At 37.7% G+C, this 22,302-nt stretch overlaps 2 protein-coding genes across 2 annotated transcripts; one reads left to right on the top strand and one right to left on the bottom strand.

The window, feature by feature from the left end:
- The first annotated feature begins 1,523 nt into the window (after window positions 1-1,523).
- On the top strand, window positions 1,524-11,195 carry LOC132105356 (KRR1 small subunit processome component homolog). Its single transcript, XM_059510447.1, has 6 exons — window positions 1,524-1,794; window positions 7,770-7,942; window positions 8,044-8,178; window positions 10,159-10,236; window positions 10,327-10,423; window positions 10,740-11,195. Exons 1-6 carry the CDS (start codon window positions 1,524-1,526, stop codon window positions 10,877-10,879), a joined length of 894 nt encoding a protein of 297 aa, XP_059366430.1. The 3' UTR covers window positions 10,880-11,195.
- Window positions 11,196-15,630: 4,435 nt separating this feature from the next.
- On the bottom strand, window positions 15,631-21,483 carry LOC132105476 (GLIPR1-like protein 1). Its single transcript, XM_059510607.1, has 6 exons — window positions 21,239-21,483; window positions 18,565-18,813; window positions 18,359-18,477; window positions 17,106-17,191; window positions 17,003-17,029; window positions 15,631-15,923 (listed from the first exon to the last, which is right to left on the bottom strand). Exons 1-6 carry the CDS (start codon window positions 21,398-21,400, stop codon window positions 15,772-15,774), a joined length of 795 nt encoding a protein of 264 aa, XP_059366590.1. The 5' UTR covers window positions 21,401-21,483; the 3' UTR covers window positions 15,631-15,771.
- Window positions 21,484-22,302: the final 819 nt, after the last annotated feature.

Here is a 22,302-nt window from a genome sequence, read left to right as displayed (position 1 = left end):
AATTATCATCTTTCATGTTCCACAGAAGATGTAACAACTGCAAAACCTGCACTCTTTAAAACTGAAGACAAAAAGCTTTATTATCCAAAAAATCTATACGTGACCCTATAACAATAACAGTAGCAATTTCTATTCTATTTCTATTCTATCTGCTTGTGTTTTGATTTTTTATTTATTTGTATAAAAATAACCCAAAAACACTTTAACACTTGCACTCTTTAAAATATTTGCTTTCTTTTTATTTACGAAATAAAGCCTCTAACACTAGCACTATTTATTATTTATATATTCTTTTGATTTTTCTTTCTTTGAAAAAAATAAATAAAAAAAGAGCACTTACATATTATTACTCTTTTGTTGGTTTTTATTGCTTCTTGTTTGACCTCATTTGAAAGTCGTTTTGGTTAAAAGTGTCTACTAAATGCAAACTCAGCATAAATAAACAGTATTAAACACTAAAGTTTATTGCTAAAGACCAACTAAATGTATTTATTTTGAATATATATATATATATATATACAGTACAGACCAAAAGTTTGGTAACATTACTATTTTTTATGTTTTTGAAAGAAGTTTCTTCTGCTCATCAAGCCTGCATTTATTTGATCAAAAATACAGAAAAAACAGTAATATTGTGAAATATTATTACAACTTAAAATAATAGTTTGGTATTTGAATATACTTTTAAAAAATATTTTATTCCTGTGATGCAAAGCTGCATTTCCAGCATCATTCCTCCAGCCTTCAGTGTCACATGTAACATCAGTCTATCACATGATCATTTAGAAATCATTCTAATATTCTGATTTATTATGAGTGTTGGAAACAGTTCTGCTGTCTAATATATTTGATCAATAAAAGGTTAAAAAGAACTGCATTTATAAAAATAAAAAAAATAAAATTTCTAATAATAAATATTCTAATAATATATTTTCTTTACTATCACTTTTTATCAATTTAACACATCCTTGCTGAATAAAAGTATTGATTTTATTTTAAAAAGAAAGAAGAAAAAATTACTGACCCCAAATTACTGACCAGTAGTGTATATTGTTATTACTAAATATTTATATTTTAAAAACATAGCTTCTTTATTTATTTATTTATTTTTACTTTTTATTCAACAAAGTATCCTAAAAAAGTATCACGTTCTGAAGAAATATTAAGCAGCAGAACTGTTTCCAACTTTGATAATGAATCATCATATTAGAATAATTTCTAAAGGATCATGTGATAATGATCCTAAAAATTCAGCTTTGCATCACAGAAATAAATGATAATTTAAAGTATAATAAATTTAAAAACAATTATTTTAAATTGTAATAATATATCACAATATTACATTTTTTCTGTATTTTTGATCAAATAAATGCAGGCTTGATGAGCAGAAGAAACTTCTTTCAAAAACATAAAAAATAGTAATGTTTCCAAACTTTTGGTCTGTACTGTATATATATATATATAATTACTATTTTTTGTTTTAATTATGCAATACATTTCTCCACGCCACCAGGGGGCAGTATATGCGCTGTTTGCCTGCTTGCCTCCAAACGCAGGCTGGTGGACAGCAGCGTGAGCTCCTCCTCCGTCACGTGCGTGCAGCGGCCATCTTGAGTTGTTTGTTCAGCGAGGAGCGCTTGTTGGAGTGTGGAATCCGGAGGAGGATGGCGGCGACATCAGCAGGACGTGATCGAGGAAATAGTAATCGAATGAAAGCGGGAAATTCAAAAAACATTGGAAATACTGTTTTGGGAGCGGTTGAGCACGACTGCTTCGTGAATGGATCAGACGTAGGTAGGTGGGCGGAAATGGATTACAGTGAAGAGAAAGAAGGAAATGAGGGAATATTGAAGGGAGAGGTTTCAAAAAAGAGAGTCAGTCAGGTAAAAGGGAATAAAAGAATAAGGAATGAAAATGATGAGAATTCGGAAAGTGAGGAAGAAGAACATGAGCGAAATGAGAAGGAAATACATGAGAATTTTATAGTCATAATAAGATTCAATGAAAAAGATCAAGAAAACATGAAGATAATCAACCCGTTTGTATTAACAAAACATCTGGCAAGTAAGATAGGGGAGATCTTATATGCTAAGGTCCTAAATGATGGAAATTTGTTGGTCAATTGTGCAAATGAAGATCAATTTGAGAAAGCAATCAAAGTAAAAGAGATTGGAAAACTGAAAGTGATAAACACACGGAGGGTGGGAGAACAAAATGGTGGAAGATGCAAAGGAGTGATCACAGGGGTACCAATGAATGTAGGAATGGAAGAACTTAAGAGACATCTTAAAGGGGGGGAAATAGTGATTGCACAAAGATTAAAAACTACAAGAGAAGGAGTGAAAAAGGATAGTGAAACGGTATTGATTGAATTTGAGGGGGGAAATATGCCAAAAAAGGTATACCTAGGTTATATGAGCTACCCAGTGAGAATGTATGTACCAAAACCATTGAGGTGTTTTAACTGTCAGAGGTTTGGACACATAGCCAATAACTGTAAAGAGAAGAAGAGATGTGCTAGATGTGGGGGCGAGCATGACTACGGAAAGTGTGGAGCAGGAGTGCAACCAAAATGTTGTAATTGTGGAGGAAGCCATAATGTGGCTTATAGAGGATGTGAGGTGATGAGACAGGAAAATAAAATCCAGAAAATAAGAGTTGAAAGAAGGATCACTTATGCAGAAGCAGCAAGAGTGTCAAGAGTACACAATAATATCACTATAGAACAAGCAGAGTTGGGGGTGGAAGAACAACAACAAAGAACAAGTGACAAGATTTATGTGGATAAAAAGGACTTGGTGACGTTTATTGCAGGAGTGATAAACAGTACAGCTGAAGTAAAATCAAAAAATGATAAAATACAGCTGGTTGTCAAAGCAGCAGTAAATCATTTAGGACTAGTGGGACTGACGTGGGAAGAAGTGAGGGAGAACCTCACCAATCAGTCAAGCCAGGAAGCACCATGTATTGGTTAATATTAATGGTTATCATCTTACAATGGAATGCAAGAAGTTTACTGGCCAATGGTCAGGAATTCAAACATTTCATTAAAGACAGGAAAATAAATCCAGATGTAGTGTGTATCCAGGAAACTTGGTTAAAGCCAAATTTAGAGTTTGTGATTCATGGATTTATAGGGATAAGAAATGACAGAGAAAATGGGGGACGGGGAGGAGGAGGATGTGCTACGTTTATTAAACAAGATGTTCCATATAGGGTACTGGAAAAGGGAGAGGATTTAGAATACATTAAGGTAGTAGTGTGGGAAAGAGGGGAGGAAGTGGTTATAATAAACTACTATAATCCTTGCAAAAGGTTGGAAGTAGATAGGTTATTAAGGATACAAGGAAATAATAGAAACAAAGTAATATGGTGTGCAGATTTTAATGCTCACAGTAAAATATGGGGGGGCTCACATACAGATGTAAATGGAAGGGTAATAGAAGATTTGATGGATGATAAGGAATTGGTGTGTATGAATGACGGAAGAGGAACAAGAATAAACATAACAACAGGAAATGAATCGGCATTGGATATTACATTAGTGTCTAATCCCTTGGCTGGAATAAGTAACTGGCATGTTTGGAGCGATACTACAGTGGGCAGCGATCACTACCCAGTATCATGCTCAGTGGGAGAGCGAGTGGAAATAAGACCAGGTGAAGGAATACCAAAATGGGGTTTTAGAAGAGCAGATTGGGTAAAATTCCAGCAATTAAGTGAGGAATCATTATCAAAGATAGACTTTTCTGGCAATATAGATGAAACAAACAAACAAATAACATCAGCAATTATTATGGCAGCAGGTGGATCTATTCCAAGGAGTAAACAAAGGAGGAATAAAAAACTGGTACCATGGTGGACAGAAGAATGTCGTCAAGCTGTTAAAAACAGGAATAGAGCATTTAAACTAGTTAAAAACACCCATAACATGCAGCATTTGATTCTGTATAAAAAGGCACAGGCTAATGTGAGAAGAACAGTGCGTCAAGCTAAAAGGGCAAGTTGGAGGAACTTTTGCAATGAAATAGGAAGAACAACGCCTGTTGGTGAGGTTTGGGGAATGATAAAAAGGATGGGTGGAGTAAGGAGGGAAAGGGAAATTCCAGTTATAATTACTGAGGAAGGTACAGCAATCTCCAATAAGGATAAGGCAGAGGTAATGGCAAAAACATTTGTAAAAATTCACAGTTCAGATAACTTGTCAGAAGTATGCAAAATGAGAAAGGAAAACACAATGAATCAGTATCCTGGTGTGTTAGACTGGAGGGAAAAAACTGATGATACAATTGATGAACCTTTTAGTATGGCAGAGTTGATTAGAGCAATAAATAAAGCTAAACCAACATCTCCAGGAAAAGATCAGATATGCTACGTCATGCTAAAACATCTAGGGAAAGAAGCACTCTTAAAGTTGCTGAACCTTTATAACAGAGTGTGGGAGGAGGGAAGATTACCGAATGCATGGAAAGAAGCAGTAGTTATTCCAATAAGGAAACCAGGCAAGGATCCTTCTAAACCCACAAGTTATAGACCAATAGCATTAACATCAAATGTATGCAAAATTATGGAAAGGATGATAACAGAAAGGTTATCATATATACTAGAAAAAAGTGGAAAACTAGCAAAATATCAAAGTGGGTTTAGGAAAGGGAGGAGTACCATGGATTCGGTTATAAGACTAGAAAATGAAATAAGAAAGGCTCAGGCAAATAAGGAATCAGTCATTACAGTGTTTTTTGATATAGAAAAAGCGTATGACATGATGTGGAAGGAAGGATTGTTGATAAAGTTGCACTTGATGGGTCTAGGTGGAAGAGTTTTTAATTGGATAAAGAATTTTTTGTTTGGAAGAAAAATTGAAGTACGAATAGGGTCAGACATATCAAGTCAGTTCGATGTGGGCAATGGAACACCTCAAGGCAGTGTGATTAGCCCACTACTTTTTATCATCATGATTGATGATGTCTTTACTAAGGTACCAATGGATATAGGGAGGTCACTGTTTGCGGATGATGGGGCGTTGTGGAAAAGGGGAAGGAATATGGAGCATGCAATCAGGAAAGTACAAGGAGCAATTGATGAGGTGGTGGAGTGGGGATATGATTGGGGGTTTAAGTTTTCAATAGAAAAAACTCAAACAGTCTTTTTCACCAAGAAACAAATTAAGGAAGGGATGAAGTTAAATATGTATGGGAAAGAATTAGAAAGGGTTGGAACTTTCAAATTTTTGGGGATTATTTTCGATTCACGGTTAACATGGGTAGATCATATAAAGAAAATAGAAGGAAAATGCAAAAAAGTAATTAATGTAATGAGATGTTTGACAGGTAGGCAATGGGGAGCTAGTTGTTATGCATTAAAAACAGTATATGTGGCATTGATTAGATCTGTGTTGGATTATGGGAGTGTAGCTTATGGGTCAGCAGCCAAATCTCTATTAAAGAAACTAGATGGGATCCAGGCACAGGCATTAAGAGTGTGTAGTGGTGCTTTTAAAACTTCACCAGTACCTGCACTGCAGGTAGAAATGGGAGAAATGCCGTTAGCAATTAGAAGGAGGCAGCTGATGACAAATTATTGGGCTAATTTGCAGGGTCATAATGAGTTCCACCCCACAAAAATAGTGTTGCAGGAGACCTGGGAGAATGCAAGTTACAAAGGAGAGAATTTTAGTAGAATAGGCAACGAGGTAGCAAGAGAATTTGGAGTATTTTATATGAAGATGAGCCCTACTGTAGTATATCCAATGGTGGCTCCGTGGTTACTTGTTTGGCCTGATATTGACTGGTATTTGTTAGAATTAAAAAGGAAGGATGATGGAAAAGATCAGATAGATTTGGTAAATGCATTTAAGTACCTTATAAATAAAGATTATAAAGAATTTGTACATGTGTATACAGATGGTTCTAAGAAACCTGAGACAGGAGTGACAGGATATGGGGTGGCAATACCTGCTAAAGGAATAGGAATTAATAGAAGAACATCTGATTTTTTAGGAGTATATACAGTGGAAATGGTGGCAGTATTAGTTGCGTTAAGGTGGGTGGAAAAAACAAGTCAAGAAAAGGTTCTGATATGCACCGATTCATCCTCAGTCCTTGAGAGTTTAAGGTCTTTTCACTCTAGCCGTCAAGATGTATTATATGAAGTCCTTCAGTCAGTAACAAGAATAACAAATCAAGGAGGACAGGTACAATTTATGTGGGTTCCAGCACATGTAGGGGTGAAAGGGAATGAGCAGGTGGATGAATTGGCAAAGAGGGCTTTAAAGAAGGGAAATATAGAAATGCAAATTAAAATAAGTAAAGCAGAGGTCAAAAGTATCATCTGGGAAAAAACTAACCAAATTTGGCAAGAAAGGTGGGACAGAGAGGAGAATGGAAGGCATTTATATCAAATTCAAAAGAGTGTAAAAATAAATAGGTTAGGTGGTGGGCACAGGAGAGAGGAAACTGTAGTGACAAGGTTAAGGCTGGGGCATGGTGCTTTAAACAGATCACTGAAAATGATAGGAAAACACGAGACAGGCTTGTGTGAGTGGTGTCAGGAAGAGGAGTCAGTGGAGCACATAATTATAAGATGCAGGAGGTATGAGGAACAGAGAGTAACAATGAGGAATAATTTGAGGGAAATAGGGGTGCAGGATTTAACATTAAAAGGAGTGTTGAGCATAGGTGATAGAGCACAGGTTAGGATATTGTTAACTTTCTTAAGGGAAACTGGTTTGTTCAATAGGTTATGAAGATAAAATAGGGATATGGGTAAGTGTGTTGGGTAATGAATGAAAGTGTTTTTTTTTTTTTTTTTTTTTTTTTTTTATGTAGAAACTAGATTGTAAGCCTATTGTCTGATTCACACTCCGGAGCAGAAGGGGGCGGTAATGCACCAAAAGCTGGTTGCCAACCGCCGTTAAAAACAAAGAAGAAGAAGAAGAAGAAGAAGCCTCCAAACGCATCTTCTGACGTCACTTCCAACAGCAGCAATGGCGGCTCCCTCAGAAAGCACTAGTAAAACGCCAACAAATAAAAAACTGAAAAAAGCAAAAATACAGGTACACCTTCACTTAGAAACCAGCAACAAACGCATTTTAATCCTCACAGACATCTCGTGTGTCATCAAGTTCCATATTAATGACTTTAGATAAGATGTTTACATTTAACGCAGTTCCCGTAAAATGGAAAAACGTTTTGGCCACATTGATGTCATATTTTGTTATTGTGCGTCTTATAAATGACCGTTTTCCACAAAAGGTAATTTACTGCGTATTTGTTGCCTTTCATGGTTTGCAGCATTTCTTTAATGCATACCTGACTGCTAAATTATTATTATATTCATATAGCATGGTATTCACATGGTACATATAAATGCAATTCTCTATGAACTTTCTAAATAGATATCTTTCCATTGATTTATGGTTCGTTAGGGTAGAACAATATTTGGCTGAGATACAACTATTTGAAAATCTATAATCTGAGGGTGCAACAAAAAAATCAAAATACTGAGAAAATCACCCAAGTCAAGCTGTCCAACTGAATTCTTAGCAATACATATTACTAATCAAAAATTAAGTTTTGATATATTTACGCTAGTAAATTTACAAAATATCTTCATGGAACACGATCTTAATATCCTAATGTCTTTTGGCATAAAAGAAAAATAGATAATTTTGTCATGCAAATATTCCTGTGCTACTTATGACTGCTTTTGTGCTCCAGGGTCACATATGACTTATTAAACTCAGATATTTCTTTTTTTGTCTTAAACAGATGAGACTGAACTGCTGACGGTTCCAGATGGCTGGGAGGAGCCCAAGTTCACTCCAGAAGACAATCCCAAAGGTCTGCTGGAGGAGAGCAGTTTCGCCACACTTTTCCCAAAGTACAGAGAGGCGTATCTGAAGGAGTGCTGGCCGCTGGTGCAGAAAGCTCTTGGAGGGGTTGTGAGTGTCATGAAAAGTGCTCTTTTTTTGTTTTCTAAATGTTTACGAGCTCTTTGAATTAGGTGATCTAGCTTCCTTGAATCTGTGCTGCTGCACTGTAGTTCATCAATGCCACACTGGACCTGATTGAAGGCAGTATGACAGTGAAAACAACTAAGAAAACATTTGATCCCTATTCCATCCTCAGAGCCAGGGATCTCATCAAGTTACTGGCTAGAAGTGTGCCGTTTGAACAGGTAGGAGTTCATCAAAAATTCATTGATTTTATATATATATATATATATATATATATATATATATATATATATATATATATATATATATATTAGAAATGGTTCATAATTATTCATTATAATAATTCATAAATTAAGTAAAATATTACAATAACATTTAGGGCTGAAACGATTCTTCGAGTAACTCGAGTAACTCGATTACAAGCCTCTTTTAATTTATTTTAAATCTCACGTCAGGTTCTTTCGCAATGATTTTTTTAATGTGACACGTTTACGTCACCCACAAAGCGGAAGGAGACACAAGCGCTGAGTCCGAAAGGAGTCAGCAGTGTTTTGATTTGAGGACGCGGGCCAACGTAAAGAGAACGTCGTGGCGTGTGTCCATTGCAAGATAGAGCTGGCACACCACAACTAGGGTCCTATGATTTCCGCGATGCAGAAAACGCGGAGGGAATCACAGAATCCAGTCATAAAAACGGAATTTACAGTTTAACGCGGAATGGCACAGAATTTGTCAAATTTTGAATGAATTAATCAAAAATAGGTCATTGCACTTACATCAAATCACGATATGGACTAATATCTGTAAATATTAAGCTGGAACAGTCTATTTAAATATGAATCCTGCATGTTCTGCATGTCTGTGTTAATGAATGGAGCAGAAGCTCGTCTTCCTTTATTAACACACTGAAGCGCGCGTGATGCTCCGGTGATTTCAGCGTCTGCTGTCTCACTAAATGAGGACGTGAACACATGAACAACATCTCCAGAACTGCACTGACAGTCACTTCATGAGCATTTGACCAAAACTAGCTTCACATCACATACACAGAACTGTAAAGGTACGTCAACCCGTCAAAATAAAAGTTCTGTTAAAGACTATTGTTCAGCAGAATGAGAAAAAAAATCAAACATTTTTTTTTAAGGTTTAATCTCACAACACATCTTCCATGTTTTATTTTTTTTTATAGTAAATCCCCTTTGTTTACCAAAAAGTTAAGTTAATTTTCAATAATTAAAAGATAAATTAAATTAATGTTTTATGTGTTTAATGTTTAATGTGCATCTCAGAAAATGCTTTATTTAAAACCCCAACTGAATGGCACTTAAATGCACTTAATTCATCTGTCAATTTTATTTTCATTGTTCACAGTTCAAGTACAGACAGAGAAACTATGGGTACTAATTAAATGTTCATTTCTGATGTATGCATTGCATTCTATGCATTTAAAAAATACAAATATTTTTTTTCTAAAAAAGGAAACTTAGTTGTTCATTTTAAGAGACCCAGGAGTCTTATTTTTAATATTGCACTTTAATTAAGCAAAAAAACAAATTTTATCCGATTACTCGATTAATCGATGGAATTTTTGGTAGAATACTCGATTACTAAAATATTCGATACCTACAGCCCTAATAACATATATATTATTACATTATTTACTAAATCATTTATTTAATAAAAAAAACCTTAAAGTCCAATTTATATTAAATACATATGCTTGCATTTTTTTTTTAAATTAGTGTATTTTTGAGGAAATCCTCAGACATATAAACGACAATAATAATCAGATATTTAAAAATGAATAAATATGTATTATATACATATATTTATTTATATAATATATATTTTCTATATTCATGAATGAAAATCAAATATATAAAAACTATACATTTTAGAAATTATATATATATGTATAGATAGATAGATAGATATAAATGATTCAATGTATAGATTTTATATGATTAAATATTATTACATAATTTACTTAAAAAATAATAATAAAAATACTTAAACTCCAATTTATATTAAATACATATATTTGCGTATTTTTAAATTAAATCAGTGTATTTTTGAGGACATCTCCAGACCTCAATATAAATCATATAAATAACATTTAGTAATCAAGCATCTGAAAATATGAATGAAAATGTGTACATTTGACAGTTGTCATGGCTCATGTGAAATATTCCTGTGCACAGATTGATAAGGAGCTGGCGACCGGCGAGTTCTTCCTGCGCGAGAGCGAGAAGAGACGCCAGAAGATGAATCAAATTAAGGTATGATGGTTTTGATGAGCTCAGATGCAGAGACTGATGGGAGGTAGTCTCCTCGTCATTATGGATTCTGCTTTATTTCCGGGGCTGAAGGCCAAACAGGCTGAAGCTTTATCCAAGAGACAAGAGCAGCGGCAGAAAGCTTTCATTCCTCCGAAAGAGAAGCCAGCTGTGAAGAAGAGCAAACCAGGTACAACTCAACACTTCACAACACAATATACACCCAGAAACATACCTCATCCTTCATTATATATATTGTGGCATCATAAAAATACCAGCTGGTGTGTTTTTGAAACTAATGCATGCATGTATGTATGTATGCATGTGCTTTTATCCATAGCAACTTATGTTAATTATTATGCATTTATTTTATGCATGTACATAATGAAAGTCTTTAGTCACTACTAGTATTTTATCATTCATTTTGTTTGAATGTGTGAATATTTCAGTTGAATAAGCATGCAAAACATTTGATATGTATTACTTGTTATTCTCCTCTTTGTTAGCAACTGCCGAAAATAAAATAGACATTCAAGCCATTAAAGAAAAAGTGAAGAAAGCGAAAAGTAAAAAGCTGGGAGCTCCTCCTGTGAACCCCGAGATGCCTTCAGCGAAAGATGGCAAGCGGAAGAAAGTGAAGAGCTGAAGATCTGACTGTGATCCTGGAGAAACACACTCAGATCTTCACTGGAGCAGCAGCTTGTGTAATATTGTGTTTATTAGTCAATGTGTTTATATAAAAGATGCTTGCTTTCAGATTTTAAAAAATCTGAATCATTTATTAGACTTTAGTTTGAAGGAGACGAGGAATAAGAGACGTCAGGTGTTTTTGATAAAGATGTACTTTGTGACATGTTTTTATTGTATTTTTTATTTATATGACAATAATGCTAATGAAATGCACCATACAGTCATTTAAACTTGTACTTATTTACAAAAAAAAAAAAAAAAAACACAAAACATGTCTAGTTCATACTTCCTCTTATATTTGATATATTTATGGCATCTAGGCACATTTGTCCCAATAAGTTATTTTGTAAACGTATATATATTAGACATTTATTTTATCAGTACAAGTTACTTATAGATTTGATTAAATCTTAAATAATTTGCTTCATTTTTAAATGATGTAAAATACTTAACATTTACTATTAAATCTATATATAATTTATTCATAAATATTTTAATATTATTATAAATATAATTACAGATCATATGGTAATTAAATATTTTACAAGTAAAATAAATATTAGATTATTTTACTTACAAGTAATATGTATATATATATATTGGTTAGCTGAAATGGCTGCCATGTAAACTTTCACAGTGGCTGGCGTTACTCCATCAGAGAAACGGTCGTGAAGGAACTCCAGTACTGAAGCCACTGGGCAGTAAACTGGATCCATATTACGAATTCCACACCAGGCCGTAAACAGTTTCCATTTGAAAGCATATAAGCGTCTCATAAAAGCTGCTCTAGAATTCATTATAGTCTCGGTGGTTTCAACAGAAAGACCGGGACATACTAACTCACTCCGCTCAGAGGCCCGCCCACAGCTTCCATAGATCTGGCCTTGGGTGCCAAATCATTCCCTGTGTTTGCAATAGTAAATCCTGTCTGAGGGGAATCTCCCATGGAGAGCCCGCTAACAGACTGACCAGGTCCGCAAACCACGGCTGTGTGGGCCACCACAGAGCCACCAGCAGCAGCTGCTCCACTCTGTCCAGCCATATCCTGGATAACACCGCTGGAATTAGACGAATCGGGGGAAAAGCATACAAGCTGGTTCTGGGCCAATTGTGAGCTAACGCATCCAAGCCCAGGGGCGATGGAGGGCATAGGGAGAACCACAGCGGGCAATGCATAGTCATGCTCGACGCGAATAAGTCCACTCTTGCTTCTCCAAATATCTGCCATAAGAGGCTTACCGTTTGGGGGTGCAACCTCAATTCCCCCTGCTCCAGAGTCTGTCTGGATAGCAAATCCGCTCCGAAGTTCAAACGTCCGGGGACATGAACCGCTCGGATTGACAGAAATCTGTTCTGAGACCAAAGAAGAATATTTCTCGCCAGCCTGCACAGGGGGCGAGAGCGTAATCCTCCTTGATGATTCAGATACGACACAACCGCTATGTTGTCTGACCTGAGCAGTACATGACGGCTGATCAGCAGATTCGAGAAATACTGGAGAGCTAGAAAAACCGCCAGTAATTCCAACCTGTTTATATGCCAACTGCATTGTGTCGCCGTCCATACTCCGTGAGCTGGGCGCCCTTGACAAACAGCTCCCCAACCGCGTCCGTCGTGACAGTCTCTCGGGAAGCACAAATCCCCAGCCGAACTCCAGCCAGAAGGAATTCGGTTGACATCCACTGTCTTATTGACATAACACACCTCCGTGTCACCGAAATCGTCTGATGCGGAAGACAACGGGGTGAAATGTTCCGACTTTTCATCCACCACTGAAAGGGGCACATATGAAGTAAGCCCAGACGGATTACAGGGGATGCTGCTGCTATTAGACTTAAAAGTCTGAGGCACAAGCTCACCATCACTGTGCAACCCGCTTTGAAGCGACGCACACATGACGCGAGAGACTGAGCGCGCGGGAGAGATAGTCTTGCTGTCATCGCGCAAGAGTCCAAGTCTATTCCCATAAAGGTTATCTGTTGAGAGGGAATTAAAACACTCTTCTGGAAATTCGTGCATAAGCCCAGAATGTTTAGATGATTCAGCACAAGATACCGGTGAGAGCGCATGCGTCAAAGTCGTTGCGTCTCGTTGTGTATCATCCTGAAGCGTGTCCACGGCAGGAATTAATCCAACAAGATGAACATCGGGCTCTGCCGCTAGCGAAAAAGCGGCGGCTGTGTGAGCCGTCATAAACGGGCCATCTTTGCCAGACCCTTGAACCGTCCCTCCGATTCTGAAGGCTGAATTGCGCAGAGTCAGAGTGTCTGAGGGAACGCTCGACATGATAACTCGTTCCAATGCTGCTCGAAGCGCCCTGTGCGGCGAGACAGTCAATGTTTGAGCGTGGGGACTGCAGTGAGAGGGTTGGATGCGAAAAAACGGTCCAACAGCGCTCTCTAGTGGAGGGCACAGTCCCTGGCAAGCAGCGAGAGTATCAGGAGCTGCTATTAGGGGCCCGAGAACGAGAGGCATTAGCCGTTGAGCTCAGGTCTAACTTTTTTTGCTGTCGCTGGCAAGCCGGTGGAAAAACCTTAGGACCCCAATCCTTACGAGGGGGTGCCTATGGGTGAAGGCTCTTCTCGTGAGGCAACTCGTTGGCGGTGCCGCCGTTCAATCTCCCTGGGCCTGCGAGGAATCAGCTGGCGGAAGGCGGCTGATTGCTGTTTCGCTGCCCTAAATTTATCCACGACCGAAGTGACCGCCTCTCCAAACAAACAGTCCTTAGAAACAGGGGCGTCCAAAAGAAAAGATTTGTCCTTTTCCTTGATATCGGTGAGATTAAGCCAGAGGTGGCGCTCAACCGTAATCAATCCAGCCATAGAACGGCCCACTGCTCGAGCAGTATGTTTGGTAGCGCGTAGCGCCAAATCCGTTGCTCGCCGCAGCTCTTTCACAGCCTCGGGTGTGATACCCTCCCCCTCATCGAGTTCCTTTAAGAGCTCCGCTTGGTAGGCCTGAAGGACCGCCATAGAGTGGAGCGATGCGGCCGCCTGGCCAGCGGCCATGTAGGATTTCCAGACAAGGCTGGACGTGACTCGACGCGCCTTAGAAGGAAGAAGGGGACGAGACTTCCATGCCGTGGCCGAATTAGGCTCGAGATGTTCGGCGAGAGCCTCTTCCACCGGAGGCATCGCTGCATAGCCATGGTTCGCCATGTCAGAAATGGTGGTGAAATCCGCAGCCGCATCGTTAGTGATGCGCACCGAGTACGGCTGTTTCCAGGACCTCGAAACCTCCTGGTGGAGGTCCGGGAAAAAAGGCAAGGGCCTTTGGGGCTGCGCAGGTGTACGACTAGTTAGAAAACGGTCATCCAGCTTAGATGAAGGTTGGGCCTGGGCCTTCTCAACCTCCCAATCCAGTTCCAGTTTACCCACCGCCCGAGAGACCATGTCCAACAGCTCCCTGTAGGAGGGGGAAACACGCTTCTCCTGTCCACTAGGAGGGAGAGGGCTAGCGTCAGCCGCAAAGTCCTCAGACCCCGAGGCCGCGGTGGATAAGATGTTGTCGTCATATCATCCACAACCGAAGGAGATAGCATCATATGCCTCCGGGGTGGGCTGTAAATCCTTGTTTGAGAAAACGACTGGTTCGACAAAACTCTTTTCCTGCACTAGGGTAGGGTAGAAAACTCCAGCGTAGCGCTGTCCTCATAGTCCATGTTGCACATGTCTCCCCAAGCCATCGCCTCGTGCGGTGCCTCGGCAGCCGCAGAAGTGACACGGCGGGGGTTAGACGCGGGGGCGACCTTAGAAAACACTTCTTCCCTTGAGCGCAGTACTCTAAGCCGCAGGCCATCACAGTGGGTCAAGAAGAAAGGCCGCTACGTGCTGCCTGTGTGTGATGTAAGCCCAAGCACACTACGCACCTTTCATGAGAGTCTCCCTTCGTGATGAACCTGGTACACGGTTCCTTACACTTCTGAAAATTCATCGCCTCCGCGAAGAGGAGTTAACACTGCTCGGAGAAAACCGCTGAGAACGCGAGATGATTCCTAGGGCACAGATGATTCGCTTTCCTGAAGGCCAAGCGCTATTTGGCCACTTAAAATCGGCAGGCTTTTATTTTGACGGGTTGCCAGCAAGTAAGTATACGTGCTTCCGGATTTAGCGCTGCTGATTAAAGAGCGTCAGTGGATGAATGTCACAGTTTTGTATTGTGCTTTGAAACAGTTTGAAACGGTAAGCATAGCCTCGATATGCTTTCAGGTTGAAAATAAAACTTATATAGTACAGTTTGTGATCTAAAATGGTAATTGTGCATTAACAGCCGTCAACCATGTCGGTACGCAAATGCGCTGTCAGAACATATTTATATTACGCATTTTTTTATTTTGGTCGCGCATGGGGACCCGAGGACCACTTATGTGCACCCCTGTTAATAAGTTAAACATCAATTTAATATTAAAAATGAATTTGTAGTATATTTAGAAATAAACCTAGGTGACTAAAGTAAGTTAATTTTTAGTTCATGATATCTAATGCATTGCTGGCTGGCAGTGAACAAAATTTTATTGTAATAAAATTTCTTATATAACATAGATATTATTTGTTACAGTGCTCAATTGTAATTAAAAAAAAAAAAAAAAAAAAAAACTTACAAATATTAAGTCAACATTTTATTGAAAAAGATAACATGGAAATAAACGATAATTGTATTATTATTGTTATTGTATTTTAACTAAGCATCCAAAAATTAAATTAAACGTGTAGTTATTAAACAGATTTATTATACAATCAGTAGGCATCTTATTCCTTATCATGTATTATTCTTTGCATTGAATGTTTATCAGAGCATTAATGTTCCTCTATGTCCAGGGGAATCATGGCTTCCGTGAGTCCAGACGGTTTACTCGTACGCAAACAGACTATAACGGTGCTGTAGGCCGTAAACGCAGGCAAACATGAGCGGGACTGATATGAGTCTGATAATCACAACCGCCAGACAGAATGAGCCGCAGGAGGACAGCGCTGGGTCCCAATCTGGAGTCCAGTTATAACCTACACACACACACACACACACATTGTTATAGCTGTCACTCTTACACATGTCTGAATTACTTTTTATTGCATGTTGCATTGCATTAGTGGTGACCAAAAACAGAATCAAAACTCAAAACAGGAACAAAATAGAAATTGTGCGTATTTGTAAATGCATAAGCAACAGAAACACATGGAAGCTTATTAACAATCTCACAATTCTGACCTCTATTACTCACAATTTTTAGAAAAAAACTGTTAGTATTGCTAGATAAAAAAAATTTCCAGTTACATTATTTTTATCCCATTGTAAAAAAATAATTGAAATATATAAACTCAAAAAAAAAAAAAAAAAACATTCTGAAAAAGTTTGATTTGTGAGTTAAGCAACTAAAAATTGTATTTATTAATTCCACGTTGGAAACAAACAGAATATTAAGATGTAAACTCCGAGAATTGCGAGAAAATATAAACTTGCAGATATAAACTTCAAAGAAAATGTAAGTTAGTATTGCGATTGCCTTTATTTTTTTTATTCCGTTATGTGGGGAAAAGACAGAATTGCTAGATGTATTCTCAGAATAACTCAGAATAAAAAAGTAGAAATTGTGAGATTTGAAATTTGATTTTGAAGTTTCAATTTGAAGTTTCAATTGCAAAACTTTTTATTCTGTGATGAAAAACTATTATAAACTTGAAATTTGAATAAAGTTCAAATTAGAATTCCAAGATAAAAGGTTGCAATACATTTTTTTTATTTTGATGTGGAAAAAAATCTGAATTGGAAGAGGTAAACTCAGAATTCTGTTGTTAGGTACAAACTCAAATTCTGGGGGAAAATTTCAGAATTATGAGATAAGTTGCACATGAACATTTTTCATATTTTTGTTTCTATGGCATAAACAATACTTTTAGTGTCTCTAAATATTAGATGAGTTTCAGTGGTTTCATGCTCTTCACTACACAAAACAACGCAGATTTGTCAAACTATGATCTTGTGCCACATGATTGACATCAAAGTGTTGCATACAGACACAGACATCTGTTAAAGCAGTGACATCCAGACAGTTGTAATTGTGAATGAGTGAAAGATCACTTACTCTGCAGTGCATCACGTGTGGAGTTTTCTATGAAAGGAAGTAACAATTATAAAGTAATGCAGTTACTGGGAAGGATGAGACAGTTTCTGTTATGAACACTTACGACAGAGGTTGTTTGCACACGTCTCTTGTTTGCAGCCACTGCATGAGCCGCCTCTTTTGTACGGAGATGCACCTCGATAATTTCCTCTGTTGAGAATCAGTGGTCACATGTTTACTCTATGAAATCAGGCAGTTTCTTGCTTCTTCATAAAAATTCTGAATTTAAAAAAGTTACAGAATTGCGAGTTATAAACTCAAAAATTTGAGAAAAAGGTGCCTAAATTGTGATATTTAAACTTAGAAACAAAAAAAACCTTGCATATACAGTACAGATATAAAGAATTCTGAAGAAAAAGTCAGTTTACAAAATGGAAAACCATAATTCAGAAAATGTCAGAATAGCAAGATGTAATCCCAGGATTGTAAAAGGAAATTCAACATGTAAAATCAGAAAACAGGTGACAAAAAGACAATTTTCAAATACAAACGTATAACGTATACAAACGTAGAATTCTAAATTCTAATGTCAAAGTTGTGGGATGCAAAAAATGTAAATGGCAAAATATAAACACAAAATTCCAGAAAAATAAGAGTCTGAATTATATTAGATATAAATACAGAATTCTGAAAGAAAAATGCAATTATCTTTTATATATATATTTATATATATTCCATGGCACAAACAAGCCTCTGTGTTTTTCTTACTTTTCTTGTGTATTAATGTAGTTAATAGCTAACATGAGATATCAACAAACAACACTTTTACATAATCTATAAGCAGATTGACATAGGGAAGTCGTGGCCTAATGGTTAGAGAGTCGGACTCCCAATCGAAAGGTTGTGAGTTCGAGTCCCGGGCCGGCAGGAATTGTGGGTGGGGGGAGTGCATGTACAGTTCTCTCTCCACCTTCAATACCACGACTTAGGTGCCCTTGAGCAAGGCTTCGAACCCCCAACTGCTCCCCGGGCGCCGCAGCATAAATGGCTGCCCACTGCTCCGGGTGTGTGCTCACAGTGTGTGTGTGTGTGTGTTCACTGCTCTGTGTGTGTGCATTTCGGATGGGTTAAATGCAGAGCACAAATTCTGAGTATGGGTCACCATACTTGGCTGAATGTCACTTCACTAATTAATTTTATAAATAGTGCATAAACTAAATATGTAGTAAATATTTTTGATTTGAACCTCCATATAAAATATTGAAGCAGTTGATAACAACTGACGAGAAATATCATTTTATTAGCTTGGTGTTTTGGCAAGTAGCAGTATTGATTTGGTGCTCTGCACACACAGTGTGTGGTGGTTTTCATACTTACGCTGTCGCATAATTGCACACAAAAATGATCCCAGGCTTTGTTGAGAAGGATGTTTCAGCCACACCATTGGGACACACTTGTGCGGCGCAGCCAACCTTGTACGAATCTGCCCAGACAATCTTTATGGACAGAAAACAGAGAGCTTTCATTCACTTGTGTGAATTCTCTAGTATGTGATTCAGCTGTAACTGGATCTGAGTCTGTACCTGTGTGTAGTGGCCGCATACATCTGTGCACTTCTTTGTATCGTAATTGTAATATTGGTCTTCGTTCTTCCACAACTCCACTGCAGATTCAGGTTTGAATGAGGAGTATGGCGTTCCTGCCCAGATGTTTTCTCCCACAGATGTGAATGTGGGATGTACTCTTCTCACCTCTCGGAGGTAAATGTTATGTTTAAAGACACAGAATCTGGCCCAAGCCCGCGCCGTCACCGCCAGGCCTTCATCCCACGTCTGCACACAAACACATGCACACACTTACCCTAAAACAGCCTTAAAACTCATCTAATGTTCAGCTGGTCAGGCTGGGGACCATTTTAAACCAGCGAAGACCAGCAAACTAACTTAGGCTGCTTTTTTCTAAAAGGAAATGCATGTTAATTACATAATCTGAATATAGGAAATGAAACAGGATATTGCATGAAAAGAAAAATATATATTGTAGTTGATATTTTACATTGATGTCTACTGTAGTTGATATTTTACACATTTTATTTTACAGTGGGTTTTAAAAGTATAAAAAAGTAAAATTGATCCAGTAAAACAGGTTATTGCACAAGAAAAAAGATGATAAATTGAGTGTATTCTGAAAAGCAAGCTAATTTGAAAAGCTTTTCAAAAATGTTTAATTAATTCTATAACATTATATAAGTAATACTAAAACCACCTGACAATATTGTAGTTTATATCTTACACATTGTGCAGTGGTGTTCAAGAGTCTGAGGCTAAACATGAACATTTGCAATGAAATTATATTGTATGGGAAAAATAAATGTTAATAATTACTATAATAGTATTCAAGTAATACTAAAATGTATATATATATATATATATATATATATATATTTTCACATTAGTTTCAGACACACACACACATACAGTATATAAAATACAGGCGCATCTCATTAAGATGTTGTGGAAAGGTTAATTTATTTCAGTAATTCAACTCAAATTGTGAAACTTGAGTATTAAATAAATTCACTGCACACAGACTAAAGTAATTTAAGTCTTTGTTTCTTTTCATTGTGATGATTTTGGTATGCATTTAACAAAAACCCACCAATTCACTATCTCAACAAATAAGAATATGATCAGCTAATCAACTTAAAACACCTGCAAAGGTTTCCTGAGCCTTAAAAATGGTTTCTCAGTTTGGTTCATTAGGCTACACAATCATGGGGAAGACTGCTGATCCGACAGTTGTCCAGAAGACAATCATTGACACCCTTCACAAGGAGGGTAAGCCACAAATATTCATTGTCAAAGAAGCTGGCTGTTCACAGAGTGCTGTATCCAAGCATGTTAACAGAAAGCTGAGTGGAAGGAAAAAATGTGAAAGAAAAAGATGCACTACCAACCGAGAGAACTGTAGCCGTATGAGGATTGTCAAAGAAAATCGATTCAAGAATCTGAGTGAACTTCGAAAGGAATGGACTGAGGCTGGGGTCAAGGCATCAAGAGCATCACACGTGTCGAGGAATTTGCTGAACCACCGACAACGTCAGAGGCGTCTTACCTGGGCTAAGGAGAAGAAGAACTGGATTGTTACCCAGTGGTCCAAAGTCCTCTTTTCAGATGAGAGCAAGTTTTGTATTTCATTTGGAAACCAAGGTCCAAGAGTCTGGAGGAAGGGTGGAGAAGCTCATAGCCCAAGTTGCTTGAAGTCCAGTGTTAAGTTTCCACAGTCTTTGATGATTTGGGGTGCAATGACATTTGCTGGTGTTGGTCCATTGTGTTTTTTGAAAACCAAAGTCACTGAACCCGTTAACCAAGAAATTTTGGAGCACTACATGCTTCCTTCTGCTGACCAGCTTTTTGAAGCTGCCGATTTCATTTCCCGGCAGGATTTGGCACCTGCCCACACTGCCAAAAACACCAAAAGTTGGTTAAATGACCATGGTGTTGGTATACTTGGCTGGCCAGAAAACTCACCAGACCTGAACCCCAGGGAGAATCTATGGCCTATTATCAAGAGGAAGATGAGAAACAAGAGACCAAACAATGCTGATGAGCTGAAGGCCACTGTCAAAGAAACCTGGGCTTCTAGACCACCTCAGCAGTGCCACAAACTGATCACCTCCATGCCACGCCGAACTGAGGGAGTAATTAAAGCAAAAGGAGCCCCAACCAAGTATTGAGTACATGTACAGTAAATGAACATGCTTTCCAGAAGGCCAACAATTCACTAAATATTTATGACATATTCTAATTTATTAAGATGAAGATGAAGTGAATTGGTGGGTTTTTGTTAAATGTGAGCCAAGAATCATCACAATTAAAAGAACCAAAGACTTGCATTCTTGTGTGCATTGAATTTATTTAATTTATTTTGTTTTGTTTCACAATTTGAGTTGAATTACTGAAGTAAATTAACTTTTCCACGACATTCTAATTCATTGAGATGCACCTGTACTTTACGGTGGGGTTTGAAAAAAGCCTGAAACTGAAAGTGAAAATACTTTCTTCCTCAATGAAAAAGGATATTGAAGAAGATAAATCTGTCATGCACAATAAGACCATGAAGATGTACTGTATGAAGACAGTCAAATCTAGCGATGCATTCAGATCTGATTAACACACGTTCACATGTTTAACCTCCACAGACTCCCTCGAGACCTGCTGATCTCTGAGCAGACATCAGGAAACATCTGATATTTACCATGTAGCGCATGTTTGCGGCCGTGGGCTTCACGTTGGTGCGGTGTTTGTTGTGTTCTCTCACACATTCCTCAATGAACGCTGGATCCGTGATATCAAAGACCGGCTCGCAGGAACCCAAACCTAGCAGAACTGTGACAGAGATCAGAAGATAGACATTCATCGTTGAGGTTGACTGTTAAACTTACAACTGGTTAAACTCTCAGTGTATCTGCCAGGTTTCCTGTCAGTGGTTTGCACACTTCTGCTTTCTCACAGAGGAAATATAATTATATCTAGAGCAGGCTGGTAGTCTGTTACTAATTAAACGCCAAAAAACTGTAATCCATAACATTAGACATTAGGTAGTATAATCAGACTACTTTTTTTTTATAACTTTAAGATCACTTTTGACCTAGCTCATTGATTTAAATAAAATAATCCATATTGATATGTAGATACAAAGAGAAAGGAAAATGTACTGATATTAATATTGAATGTAGAAGTGCATTCAATATTTCAGTACATCATGGTTTCCCAAACTAAGGTTCGTGAATGAACTGCAGGAGGTTTGAGTTTAATGAAAATAAATCACAAAAAATTGTAAAATTAAAAGAAATCATCTTAAAATGCCAACAGTTGAAGTAAAACACTTAACATTTAAAAAAATATATTTTATTTGTTTGTCCCGCTTCTCATGTGACCATTAACTAACTTCAGAGAACCTTGGGTCACTTAGGGTGTACTCACTTCTGTTGCAGTTATATTGTCAATAATGGCTTTATGTTAAGTTATTTTCAGAGGATAGTACATCTATACTGCTATATTGACCAACTAATATTAGCACTTAGCTTTTCTTTTCTATTGTATTCTATTCTTGGAAAAAAAAAAACCTAGCTACGTGTACTGTGCTAGACTAACTGAGACTTTTCATGGCACTTGTATACTGTTGTTGTTCCCTTTCAGTCGGTCATTCTCAACATCAGGTCGGTGAACGACAGAGCATGAGTATAATAAGTCAGCAGGTTAGTTAGTATCGTTCTGCTAAACGGTGTCTGCTGTGAACTACAAGTTCAGTACACTCTC

The sequence above is a fragment of the Carassius carassius genome, chromosome 26, assembly GCF_963082965.1.
Source record: "Carassius carassius chromosome 26, fCarCar2.1, whole genome shotgun sequence".
Taxonomy (NCBI): Eukaryota; Metazoa; Chordata; class Actinopteri; order Cypriniformes; family Cyprinidae; genus Carassius; species Carassius carassius.
This window is presented reverse-complemented; position numbering and strand designations above follow the sequence as displayed.

Coding starts and splice junctions, on each gene's coding strand:
- LOC132105356 (XM_059510447.1), top strand. CDS start 1,524: ATGCGCTGTTTGCCTGCTTGCCTCCAAACGCAGGCTGGTGGACAGCAG. Junction 8,179..10,158: donor GAAGTGTGCCGTTTGAACAG/GTAGGAGTTCAT, acceptor TCCTGTGCACAG/ATTGATAAGGAGCTGGCGAC. Junction 10,237..10,326: donor AGAAGATGAATCAAATTAAG/GTATGATGGTTT, acceptor CCGGGGCTGAAG/GCCAAACAGGCTGAAGCTTT.
- LOC132105476 (XM_059510607.1), bottom strand. CDS start 21,400: ATGAATGTCTATCTTCTGATCTCTGTCACAGTTCTGCTAGGTTTGGGT. Junction 18,478..18,564: donor TATGCGGCCACTACACACAG/GTACAGACTCAG, acceptor CTGTCCATAAAG/ATTGTCTGGGCAGATTCGTA. Junction 15,924..17,002: donor CACACGTGATGCACTGCAGA/GTAAGTGATCTT, acceptor GTGTGTGTGTAG/GTTATAACTGGACTCCAGAT.